At 55.9% G+C, this 12,003-nt stretch overlaps 1 protein-coding gene across 1 annotated transcript; it reads left to right on the forward strand.

Annotated features, from left to right (window-relative positions):
* Positions 1–9,562: 9,562 nt before the first annotated feature.
* On the forward strand, positions 9,563–11,553 carry LOC141961806 (T-cell activation Rho GTPase-activating protein-like). Its single transcript, XM_074909144.1, has 6 exons — positions 9,563–9,605; positions 10,117–10,208; positions 10,406–10,567; positions 10,652–10,761; positions 10,917–11,100; positions 11,527–11,553. The coding sequence occupies exons 1-6, from the start codon at positions 9,563–9,565 to the stop codon at positions 11,551–11,553; spliced, it is 618 nt and encodes a 205-aa protein (XP_074765245.1).
* Positions 11,554–12,003: the final 450 nt, after the last annotated feature.

The following is a 12,003-nucleotide window of genomic DNA, read 5'->3' on the forward strand; positions in this document are numbered from 1 at the left end:
TTTACCCCCTAAGACCTCAAATATCTCCCCGGGACCCTACCAGCCCACCCCCAGGACTCCCCTAAATCCCCATTACCCCTCCAGGAGACCCCAGGACCCCAATATCACCCCCACCAGATCCCCCCCAGGACTCCATAAGCCCCCACTGGACCCTTCTTGCACCCCATTACTGTCCCCAGGATCCCAATATCTCCCCCAGAAACTGCCCCCAGGTGTCCATTAGACACTGCCCCCCACACACACACTAATAACCCCCTCAGCTCCCCCATGACCCCAATAACACCCCCAAGCACCAAGACACTGCCCCAGACCCCAATACCTTCCTCAAGACACACACCCAGGACCCCAATAGCTCTCCCAGAACCCCCTCCAGGATGTCCCCAATCCTCCCACCTCGGACACCAATATCTCCATCAAGACACCACCGAGGACCCCAATAACCCTCCCAAACCCCTCCAGCTCCCCCCCGCCCCGACTCCATTACACTCCCTCTAGGACCCCAATAACCCCCCCAGGACCCCAATAACCCCCACAACTCCCACAGAACCCCAATAACACCCCCCCCAATACTCCCCCCGGGTCCACAATTACCCCTCACGGCACAGGCAGGAGTGTGGACAGGTGCTGGGGGGGAACAAGGTGCTGGAGCCCCCCGGGGGTGCCCCTGGCCCCCACAGGGCCTACTTCCTGCCACACTCTGCCAGGGCTCTATGGTCTCCGGGGAGGCGGCCTAGGCAGGAGGCCTCCAGCTCTCGATGGTCTCCCCTGAGGGATATCCCACACACAGGTTGGTTCACCCAGCAAGTGGGAACTGCTCCTTTTCAAACACTCCCTTTGTTCTGGGTGGTGACTGAATTTCTCTCCTGCAAAGGGGGCACCGTCCCCAGCAGCCCCAGCACTCGTGGTGGTGGCTCCGGCCCAGCAGTGGGTGAGCGCAGGGACTGGGCCCATTTCCCTGCAGGGGGAGTGTGGGATCCCTGGGGAAGGGGAGAGCTTTGGTCTAAAAACCCCAAACTTTTTCATGGTTCTGAATTTCTTTAAAAAAAAAAAAAATATTTGTGGTCACATCTGGGGCTGTCCAGACGTTCTGATGTGTGACTGTGCTTGTCCTTTTACCTTGAACTCGGTGGGGTTTTGCTCTCTGTCGGGGTCTGTTGTGTCTGCGGGGTTTATCTGTCAGGTTACCCCAGGGAAAGTGAATCTTAGCCCTTTATTTGTACTTCAGGTGTGAAAGAAGTGACACATTTAATATTCTCTGCTCTCTGTGGTGATTTGGGCTGGGGGGGGTCAATCTGATGAAACGCCTCAGAGTGGTGCTTCAGAGGGTGCCGGTCACCAGAGCCAAGAGGTGCTGATCAGAAACGGGCATTAAGCCTGAGAGGTGCGGGGAGAGATGGGGGGGGTGAGCAGGGGGGTGTGCTGGAGCCCAGCCCCTCTGCAGAGCCCTGCTGCTCCTCTGGCTTTCTGGACAAAGGTCAGTTTCTGTGCAGAGCTTCTAATTTGCACCTTTCCCAAAAGACAAAGTCTCTTTTTTCCAAGTTGGAACGACCTGCTCTGCTTTCAGAAAGAATCTTTTGACATCTGCAGGCAGAGCAGAAATCTCACACAATTAAGGTACAAGAAATAATTGAAAAGTAATTAAAGGACAAGTTTCTATGTGCTGGGAATCTGGGAGTGCTTCTGGTTGGGAAATCCGGCAGCAGCACTTACTCTGAGGCTTTAAACAGCCGGCAGAGCTCCGGCTGTGGGGGACACTGCTTCAGCCTCGCCCGTCAGCTGCTCCTTCATCTGCACCTCTCCCCCCTGCACCAGCTCTGCATAGAACAGTCTCTTCTCTCTGCATAACGCTGTGGCTGTGGATTGCTGTAAATGTGCTGTAACCGGTTGCCATCGTGTTTCTTTACAAGCTTGTCCTGCCCGATGTGCTGTCAGTCTGCAGATCGTCACCTCGTTCCTAGGTGAGTGCTGGGGCTTTTCCTGGGGTCTCCTGTGCGTCCATTGCGTTTTTGCATCCTTGGTCTGGGCACAGTGCAGTGACAGGTGTTTGCATCTGGGGGAGGGAAACTCTTCCAAGGGCTGTCAGGGCTTGTGGTCCTTGGTGGAGCTGTTATGCACTTGGGGTAGTTTTACTTGTGTGGTGCTTCTCGTTCCCCTCCCAGGTTTTCCCATTCATGTTTGCTCTTTGGTTAATTTGTCTTTAGAGTATTTTGTAAATGTTCTCAATTCATAGCTGGAGTACATTTTTTTTTGGTTTGGTTTTCAAATGGCTGGTGAAGGACATTTTCTTTTCTTTGAAAATCCATAAAGAGCTCTGGAGTTTTCCTTGGGAGCTCAGAAAATGGGGATCCCTTAGAGTAGAGAAGAGAATTTAATATGAGAAGCACTTCAGTGGTATGCTTCATGGGAGGATACAAGTACCTGCTATAATGTTTGTGGTTGCTTCTGCATTATTTAGCAATAACTACTTAAAAGTCTGTTTGCTTTGGCAAAGGAAGAAGAGATTGTTTCTGATTTCTGTGTCTGACTATAAAAGAACTCACCTGAACATACAGAAAACTGATGTGAAGAGACATTTTTTGTCATTATTGGGTCCAGTGTCTGAATGGTAGTTCTCCCAAGACGAAGTGAGAAGGAGGGGTGCTCCTGCATCCATTCCCGCTCTCTGGTCTGGGATGCTGGGTCCACATCCCTGCCGGTTGCCAGGTGCAAGGCAAAAGGTCTGTCTTCATTAAAATGACTTGTCTGATTTCAGAAACTGTCCACATAGAGTTCAGAGTTAAACTTTTCATGCTCTGTTTGCACAGAGTAGTAGAGAAGCAGTGGGGTTTTTTTTCAGGGCTGTGCCTGTGAAAGAGGCTTTAGGAGATTCTTAATTCTTGACTCTCAGATGGGGCAATGAAGGGTTTGAGAAAGTCATGGCTATTTTTGATGTTCCCCAAAGCAGTTTGCTTTTATGGAGCTTCTAGCCAGAGGTTGAATATTCACAGTCTGATTTTGCATCAGCCTAGAAGTCTTTTTTTTTTTTTTTTTTCCTGTATGATCTTTGTGCACAGGAGTTGTCTCTTCCATTGTCACAGTTCTCTCTGTAGGTAAATGCTGCACACGTTTGTACAGATGCTGGACAGACTAGAAGCTGTAGTGCCAGTACGCAACGGCAGCTCGGTGCTGGGATCCTGCTGTAGCTCTCCCAAGTAAGGAGATTTTTGTTTGTTGGTTACTGATGTGTTAGAGGAATTTCCCAGGTTTGGTATCTCATGGGAAACCCCAGGGGTCCTTCAGTGTGTCAGGTCTGGTTAAATGATGGTCCATATCAGAGTGGCTGCCTGAGTCTGGGGGTCTCAGTCCACTCTCACTGAAGTGCTTGGGGGCAATTAGCTCCCTGTGGGGGAGCAATGCAGTGCAGGCTGTGCTGGATCTGTGCAAGGGTCTACAGCTGCAGCAGAGCCAGGACGCTCAAGCCTTAGGTGTAAACCCTGAGTAAGAACAAAGGAGGGGAACAAGGGTCTTCAGAGGCTGTAGGCTTGATCAGATTTCTTCCCAGGGACCCTGGTGCTTTGTGGGCAGAAAGCTCTCCCTGGAACTCCTCTTCCTGAAAGGGCTGTTCTGCACCGTACCTCCTGCTGCCTTTTGGACTTTCTTTAAAGGACTATTGTTTTGTGGGTTTGGGCGGTTCCCTCCCTCTCTAGGATGTGACATGCTTCTGATTTGGAGAAAAGCAAGTATAAGAGTGGAAGCTGGGGCAGGACTACGTAAATAGGAGTGGTAGAATATTGTGGGCAAAAGTGGGTTTGGATTTTGATCTGCTTCAAAAATTTCATACCAGCCTTCAAATTCACTTGTTATTAATGTGAAGGTGAGAGTGAATGAAGGGGCGGAGGAGGCAAGGAACTGGAGGGAGTGAGGAAAGGCTCAGAGAATGTGCAACAACTTGTGCTGTACAATCCATTCAGCAAGAGATCCTCTCCCCTGCTCCCACAGCTTTAATGTGCTGCTCCTCCAGTGCCAGAAGTGACTTGCCAGTGACACAGCTGTCACTCCGTATCCCTGACTTCGTAATTCACTTGAAGGCTGGGGCTGCGGCCTCTCTCTTCAGAATGTATGTTAGAGGTAGGAGTGCACAGGGGCAGCAGTGTGGGCAGTGAGCAGTGAGAACAGGCAATGTCTCAGTCCATGGGCAGGGAACTCGTTATTCCTGTCTTCTGATGGTGGGATGTGGTGGGCTTTAGCGTCTTGTGGAAGGTTGTTCTTGAGAGGGTGAGAAACAGGGAACCGCTCGTCTCTCCTCCGAAGGTGCGTCATTAGGGAGATACAGTTGGGTTCCCCGTGCATGGGAAAATCTGCTTTCATGCTAATTAGCTAGTATGTGTTAAAACTGAATAACGTGGGCTGGTCCCCATGAGGAGCTATTCCAGGCAATGTCCTGGCAGCCTATGATTTCATCGCCAAGGCTTTTCCTTGTTTTGCTTTTTGGTTCAGACTTCCCACCTTGTTTCCTGAAGTGTAAGACCCTCCCAAGGCCATGTTGCCATAACAGTGGTTTGAAGAACACCTGGTGTTCTTACAAGGGGCTGCAGAAATTGTTGATGCAATGCCACGCTTCCTTGTTCAGTGCTGGAGTTGAAGTGGAGAAAATGACTATTCCTGTCCTGGAGTGTTCCTGGGGAAACTTTTCAAAATGCCACATATTAAGTTTGAAAATTTTCATCATGGAAATTAATTTACAAAGAATCTGGTCCTCCTGAAATCAAAGCACTTTGTGTTATTGCTGTTTTGATGTCTTTCATCACTACAATGTTAAAGACATTTTTTGGTTTGTGGCACACTTGCTGCCTCTCATGCTTCCCCCCTCCTGGTCCCAGGCTGTGCCTTCCTCCCTGTTACCACCTGCATGAGGGTCCCTGCAGCAATGTCCGACGGAAATGGCGGGCAGGTTTGTGTGTTGCAGCCCCCCTGGCCCACAGTGGTGCGTATGAGCCAAAACTCTCATTTGCATAAGGCAGTGGAGGTGATTTTGGAAAAACTTTCTGCTTTTTCATGAAACTTGATATGAAATTTTCCAAGCTGTTTCGGGAAAGGAAATCTGGTTTGGAGCTACTGTGTCAAGTATTTCCGATTGGTGAAAGTCTAATGATTTTCTCTCAAATTTAAAACTTCCTCATGAAAAGCTTAAGCTTTGCAGAAAAGTCTCTGTCAGGAAGATTACTGGTTGGTAATCTGCTCCCATACTCTGCCTATACATGCTCGTAGCACAAAGTGGTTTATTCTGTCATTCTGCATCCACTAGTTGAGCATTCTAATCTCATTTCAAGTGTAACTGCGCATGTGTTTAGAAGATATGCATAAGTGAGAGTATCACATTTGTGACAGCAAATAACCCTGTCCTGGCCCTATTGCTCAGGGGTGGGCCTGTTTGAGGAGAGGCGCAATTTTCAATGGTAGACACCCTGCTTCAGAGCAGGAGCAGACACCCGGTGCATGGTGGAAATGGTGGCAGGCTTTGTTTACTTATTCACGTCTAAGCCCTGCACTGAGTTCCTGCTTTAGGGATGGCAATTTCAGTCGCAGCAATCAATGCAGGACAAGGTTCTTGTTCTGGAGGTGCAGCAGGGTCAGTAAGGGACCCAGGCGAGGAGTGTCTCTGGCTGTCTGGGCTCTTGTTCCTCAGCTGATCGTACGCCCTTGGCAGATCTGGAGTTGTCGTTGCTGGAAATCCCTACCTATTCTGCTCAAATTTCCAGGAGCAGGCAGCCTGCCCCTGTCACAGTCCCAGGTGGAGCAGGTCTTTGGAGCCGAGCAGCAGTGCTGTAACTCTGCCTCTGCCTCCTGCCCAGCCTGTCTGGCTGTAGTCTGCTCTGGGACAGGAGCCTCAGTTCACATGTGGGGGTTGGACAGCTGGGTGCAGGCTTTCTGTCCTTGCTCTGGGTGAGACATGACATGTGGGAGGCTTCAGCCACTCTGTTTTGTCTTGGTGGCTGCATCCCTGTGAGGAAGCCTCATTGGAGAGCAAAGGTGTGCAGGTCCGTGCATCTGGACCCCGCTCTCCTTGCCTGCCCTCTTGCGCTTGGAGGAAGGCTACTTTATTATAGTGAGAACTAAAATTCTGCTTTATCTTTAATCAATAAAAGTAGAACTCTGTAATTAGAGCATTTTGGAATATTTCGCATCCTTGAGATAAGGACATGGATCACCACATGAGAGGATTTCTGCCGCTGTTCTGTGGATCTTGCAGCCTTAAAATATCCCTTTTATATCTTAATTTTCCCAGGTTATGTCCAGGTTGTGTGTGCGACGTGATGCAATCCTCTAATGGGCGGCTGGGTGCCGTTCGTGTGCTCTGTGTGCTGTTGGGCTGCGGGTCCCTCCCCGGGGCTCCTGCCGTGGGACGTTGCACCCGAGGCAGGTCTGTGGCTGCCGGCCCTGCAGCGGGGCCGTGTCCTGCCCTCGGCTGCAGCTCTGGTCCTGTGGAGAACTGCACCCCGTGTGCGGTGGGGATGGCATCACCTGCATCCTGCACGTCGACTGCATGGCCAGGGGACCAGAAACATCCGCTTCTGCAGTTTGTGCGCTGCTGTGGTGGTGGGGATGCACCGAGTCAGGCTGGAGAGGGAGTTGTGTTACTGGGGACCTGCTTCCCAGGAGCGCACTGCCTGCTGCGCTGCTTGTTCGTCCTTCAGCCCTGCTGAGCAGAAGGCCTAGAAGCTGGGGAGTTGATTCTTACCTTTTTGCACCATCACACAGAATTGTTCAGTTTGTGCTTCTGTCTGCTGGAAAGGAGTAAAGGCATCGCATAGGAAAAGCAGCAGCACCCTCCTGGCTGCAGGGTACACACCACAGTGGGGTTGTCTCTTTTCTCCAGAGCTTGCCAGTATGTGGCATTAGACAGAGCTTTAGTATGGGACAGCTTCCTGTGCTGAGGAGTGTCCTGGTTCAGCTAGGATGGGGTTAAGTTTCCCCAGCAGAGAGGGGGAAGGGATCCCCAGCCGGGTTATTCATACCATGCTGACGTCAGGTCCGGGCGTGGGAGCGCGGGAATTTTTCCTTTGTGGCTTTGGTGGCAGGGAGCATTGCGAGCGAGCTGTCTGTAACCATTGCGGTATTTCTCTGTATATCTTTTGTCTTGTTTACTGTTATTGCTGTTTATTGCTGTTATCATTGCTACTGTTGTTGTTCAGATTGCTTATTACGCTGTTGTATTAAATTTCTTCTTATTTTAACCTGGGGTTTGTGCTTCACTTCCAGCCTGACCGGCTGAGGGTTGGGGAGGGACAACGGCAACGTGGTCTACGGTCCCGGCAGGGCTTAAAACCATCACAGTAGAGAGGGAAGAGGAACTGAATCCATTGCTGGGATTGCTCTGACCTGCCCCAGCGTTCAGAGGTGTTGGTGTTGGAGGAACTTGTACGAGACACCACATGCAGGATGCCGAAACTCAGCATTTCTGACCGCTGTTCACACTGAAAGCATAGGTGGCAAAAACCTGTGTGATCACTGTGTTTTGCGGAGATAAGACTTTACAACCGTGAAGTTGTATAGTAGGTATGTTTATTCAGCGCCGGGCGCATGGGGGATCGCTCCACCAAAAGCATGCGTGCCGTTCATAGCTCCCGTCCGGCTTATGTGTTACAGAATAGTGCATGTTCATAGAACGCCTGTACATATACAGAGTCTATCCCCGCCTCCCCTCGCTCCTCATGGTAATCAGGTCTCCTCCCCTTGCGCCTGCGCGATGAGTTCTTCAAGTTCCGGCCAGGGGTCACAAATTTCTGGGCAAGGGTCATAAAGATGAAGTACCTCTTCTTCCTCGCTGATGAACTTTTCACCCTGTCGCTCTGCGCAGCCTCAGTTGCTCTCTGGGCCGTGGCCAAACTGCCAGGCCGGTTTGTGCTAGAATCCAGGATGATTTGTTGCTGGAACATGCAACTTCAAGGACCATAAGAAACTTCGCTTTGAGCTAGGAGATTGTAACCTAGCAACATTATCAGCACCTGGTATGTGGCTCTCCCCCCTTTTCTTTGTCCGTGCACAGGCCTCTGTCTTGTGACAGGCCTCTGTCTTGTGCCATCTGACCAAAGTTACTCAAATCCCCTATCTCAACGGTGAGCTGGTGGTCACCAAGCTGCGGTGAGACCCTCCGAGCCCAGCTGCCGTCGCCCCACGCCTGGCCCCGGCACAAGGGCTGGCACACCCTGCGCCAGGCCCCGGGACCTGGGTGCTGGATGCACCAGTGCCCGCCCCAAGGGCAGGGGGGGAGCAGGGCTCTGCCCGGGGGGGCACCCCAAGGAGGCCACCTCCAGCTCACTGCCTGCCTCCGCTCTCTGCAGAGGTGGCCCCACCCTGCGCCCACGGCTCCGCCTGGCCCTGGACCAGCTGTGGGTGCTGAGCAACGGGAAGGAGGCGGCGTGGGAGGAAGAGGCGGAGGGTGTCGGCAGCCGCGAGGAGAGGAGCTCCCTCCTCTTCCTCTGGCCCAGGGGCTCCTGCACTGCCACTTTCGGGTGAGTCGCGGTGCCACGTCCCCCGGCCGGGCAGGAGAGGTTCCTGTGAAGGGCCTCTGCCCTCCGTGCAGAGCCTGGGCAGGGAGCGGGCAGCACGCCGGCAGGGAGGGATGGGGGGCGTTTCCACGTCCTGCATCCCCTGGTCGCTTTTGGTCCCCAGAAGGGAAGGGCCAAAGCAGCTGCTCTGGCAGCACAGAGGGACCAGGGCTTGGGCAGCGGCTCTGTCCCGCCCCACGGGGCTTCATCCTGCCCCTGTGTCCTTCCCCACGGGGCAGGGCTGTGCAGGCGCCCGCCTCTGCCCACGGGCTGGGGGGCAGCGGGGCCTGACGCCGTTTCTCCTCTTGCTGCAGCTCCCGGGCGCTGAAGGAGCTGTGGGTGCACACACTGCTGGGGTAAGCTGGGGGGTGCTGCAGGCACAGCCAGATGGGGAACACAGCTTCCCGGCTGGGGAGAGGTGTCCCTGCGGCTGCGGGCGGCTCTCGGGGAGAGCTGCCTGACGAGAGAGAAGAGGCGGCTTGGGGCTCACCCAGCTCTCTCCCTGTCCCTTCCCGGTGCACAGGACACCCGACGGAAGCAAGAAGCCCCGAGTGACCGTCGTCCCGTCACTCAAGCTCCTGGAGAAGGAGCGGAGCCGCCGCCATGCCGTGAGTGTCTCTCTGGCACGGGCACTGTCCCCAGCACTGCTCCTGCAGCCCAGCAGCACAGGCATGGCTGCTCACCTTCTGCCTCTGCTTCTCTCTTGCCCAGTGGAGGCCGTTCAGCACCAGGAGCCTGGAGAAGCTGGTGGAGAGCCAGGCAGAGGTGAGAACGGCTGCCTTTGCCCTCAGGCTGTGCCGGGGGGCAGGGATGGGCGTGCTAGTGGGGGGAGCTTGGGAGGGTGCCTTGGTGCAATTCCGGGAGTGGGGAAGGTTGAGGAGCCACCAGAAATGCCGGCATATCCTGGCTGGTGGCACTGGGAGGAAACCTGCCACAAGGGGCAGAGGGCCGGGGAGATCAGAGGGTCCCCGCTCTGCCACGCTCAGGCTGCTGGTGCCAGGTTCTTGCAGGCTGATGTCAGGGAAGGGCCTCCGATGGCCCCGTCGAGCAGTGAGGGAGGACTTTGCCGCTCACCAGGTGAGTTTGGGAAAGAAAGGCCCCTCCTGCAAGTGGCTGGGCTGTGCTCACTTGTGCCTTGAGTGTCCCCATGCAGGTTGGGCAGCCTGAGGAAAGAAGTCAGCTGGAGGAGAAAGGGCAGCACCGGGCAGTGGCCGCTGGATGTGGTTCTGTGGGGACACGGGGCCTCTGCTGCTGCCCACAGCCTGGAGGAGGACAAAGCCAGGGCTGGGCCAGGCTGTCCTGGGGACACGCCGGCTCTCAGGAGCCCCCGAGCCGGAGATGTTGAGCCGGAGCTGCGGTTCCAGCTGCCGGTCCCTGCCCGTCCTGCCGCACTGCTCAGCACCGTGCTGCAGGCAGGGCAGGGCAGGGCAGGGCAGGCTCTGGGAGCGCTGGCCCAGCAGCATCCTCTGACAGGCTCTTGCTCTCTTTTCCTTTGCAGCAGGAGGAACCAGCAGCAGCAGGAGGAGGAGGAGGGGGCTGCCCTGGCCCTTTGCTCTGTGGCGGAGCCCGGCCACTGCCCCGGTGCCAGGGCAGGCGGGCTCCAGCTGCAGCAGGGCGCTCTTTGGGCAGCCCCTGGCAGCCCTCTGCGGGGAGGATGGCACGCTGCCCCAGCCCATCCAGGTCAGCCAGCCTGGCCAGAGGGTCCCCAGCCCTCCCTCTGCAGGCTCCGGAGGGCCAGCGGGTGTCCCCGGGAGCTCTGAGGATGGGGCACTGGGCTCTTCACCCCCAGCACGGAGCCAGCTCTGGGCAGTGCTCTGGCCGCCGCTGCTGGAAGGCGGCTCCTCGGCCACACAACTGTCCTCCTGCCTCTCCCGCAGGAGCTGCTGGCCGTGCTGCAGCAGGAGGGACCATCGACGGAGGGGATATTCCGCAGAGCCGCCAGCAGGACAGCGCTTCGAGAGCTGCGGGAGGCCCTGGACCACGGCGCAGACGTCGACATGGGAAGCCAGCCCGCGCTGCTGCTGGCCGCCATCCTGAAGGTGAGCGCTTCTGCCCTGCGGCTGGAGGAGCTCCCGGCTGGCCCCCAGTGTTCAAAGGCTCACCTGGAGGCCTGGGCCTTGCAGGAATTTCTCCGGAGCATCCCCTGCAAGCTCCTCGTGACCGAGCTCTACGAGGACTGGATGGCGGCGATGCAGAAGGCCAGCAGGGAGGAGAAGATCTGGGAGCTGAGAGCGTGAGTGTGGGCAGCAGCCTGCCTGTTGAGCAGGAGCCCTGACCGCTGGCCCAGAGCACCTGGAAAGCTGCGCTGGCTCCCACCAGCCTCGGGCGAGTCTGGGGGACGCTGTGGGCAGCATCTGCTTTAGTAGCGCCGTGTTCCCTTTCCCCCAGGGTGGCCGAGAAGTTGCCCGCAGCCAACCTCCTCCTCCTGAAGAGGCTGCTGTCCCTCCTCCGGCACATCGGCCACCACGCAGCCACCAGCAGGATGGGCTGCAGCAACCTGGCCGTCTGCGTTGGGCCGAACCTGCTGAGCCCAGCCAACGCGGACCAGCTCCCGCTGGAGGCCCTGCTGGAGGTGACACACAAGGTGCACGTCCCCACCCGCCGGGGCAGCCTTCCCGGCCCACCAGCGCTTGGCTGCGCAGAGGGCTCTGCCGGCCTCCTCCCGCCAGCAAATGCTGTCGGGGTGGCTGCCTGGAGGAGCAGCCCCACAGCCACAGCCTCTGGGCAGGAGCAGGGGGCAGGGGTGGCAAAGGTGCTTGGCCCCTTGTCAGGCAGCGGGGTGGAGACCGACGGTTTGATGCGTGCAGGTGAACGTGCTGGTGGAGTTTCTGGTGGAGAACTGCAGGGAGCTCTTTGAGGAGGAAGCGGGCAGCCTTTCCAGCCCAGCAGACCAGGAGCTGGCAGCCCCCCTGGAGAGATTCAGAGGTGAGAGGGGGGACTGGGGGTTGGCACCGGCTGGAGCTTGGGGCACCAGAAACCTCTGTGTTCCTTCTGACAGGAACAGGCATCGAGTGTTGTCCTCTGAGCCCCGCTTGTCCTGTGGCCTCTCTTTGGCCACTGCTCTCCAAAGATGAACGTTTTCCTCTGCAGCATGAGCTGAAGCCTGCAGACAGGCCATTGGAGGGCTGACCACAGAAGTGTAGGGCTTTGGGTGGGTGTTGCTTTAGCTCTGTTTGCTTCCAAGAAGTCACCATGTTGCACCTGCTTTTGCTTTCTAGATCTGCATTTGGAAGAGCAAAGTGTCCCTGCAGGCAAAGTGGACACCGAGCGTCAGGCAGAAGCTTTGCTGCATGCATCCCCCTCTCTGCTCGGTGTCCTCACAGGAGCTGGGGGAGATAGAGCGGTGGAGAGGGAAAGGGGAGAGGTACGTCAGCTCCCCCAACTCGGTGACAGCGTGTCTGGGGTAGGAGGGGAGTTTCCGATGAGGCCAAGTCACTGCTGTGCTTCGCCCTGGCAGTAGAGCTGGTATGGGTTT

Source organism: Athene noctua, chromosome 6, assembly GCF_965140245.1.
Source record: "Athene noctua chromosome 6, bAthNoc1.hap1.1, whole genome shotgun sequence".
NCBI lineage: Eukaryota > Metazoa > Chordata > Aves > Strigiformes > Strigidae > Athene > Athene noctua.

Bases quoted from the DNA above. Each gene is read 5' to 3' on its own strand.
- LOC141961806 (XM_074909144.1), top strand. From the start codon at position 9,563: ATGGCCCCGTCGAGCAGTGAGGGAGGACTTTGCCGCTCACCAG. The intron at 9,606-10,116 runs GTGAGTTTGGGA...CCCCGGTGCCAG, and splicing joins AGGACTTTGCCGCTCACCAG to GGCAGGCGGGCTCCAGCTGC. The intron at 11,101-11,526 runs GTGACACACAAG...TCCTTCTGACAG, and splicing joins CGCTGGAGGCCCTGCTGGAG to GAACAGGCATCGAGTGTTGT.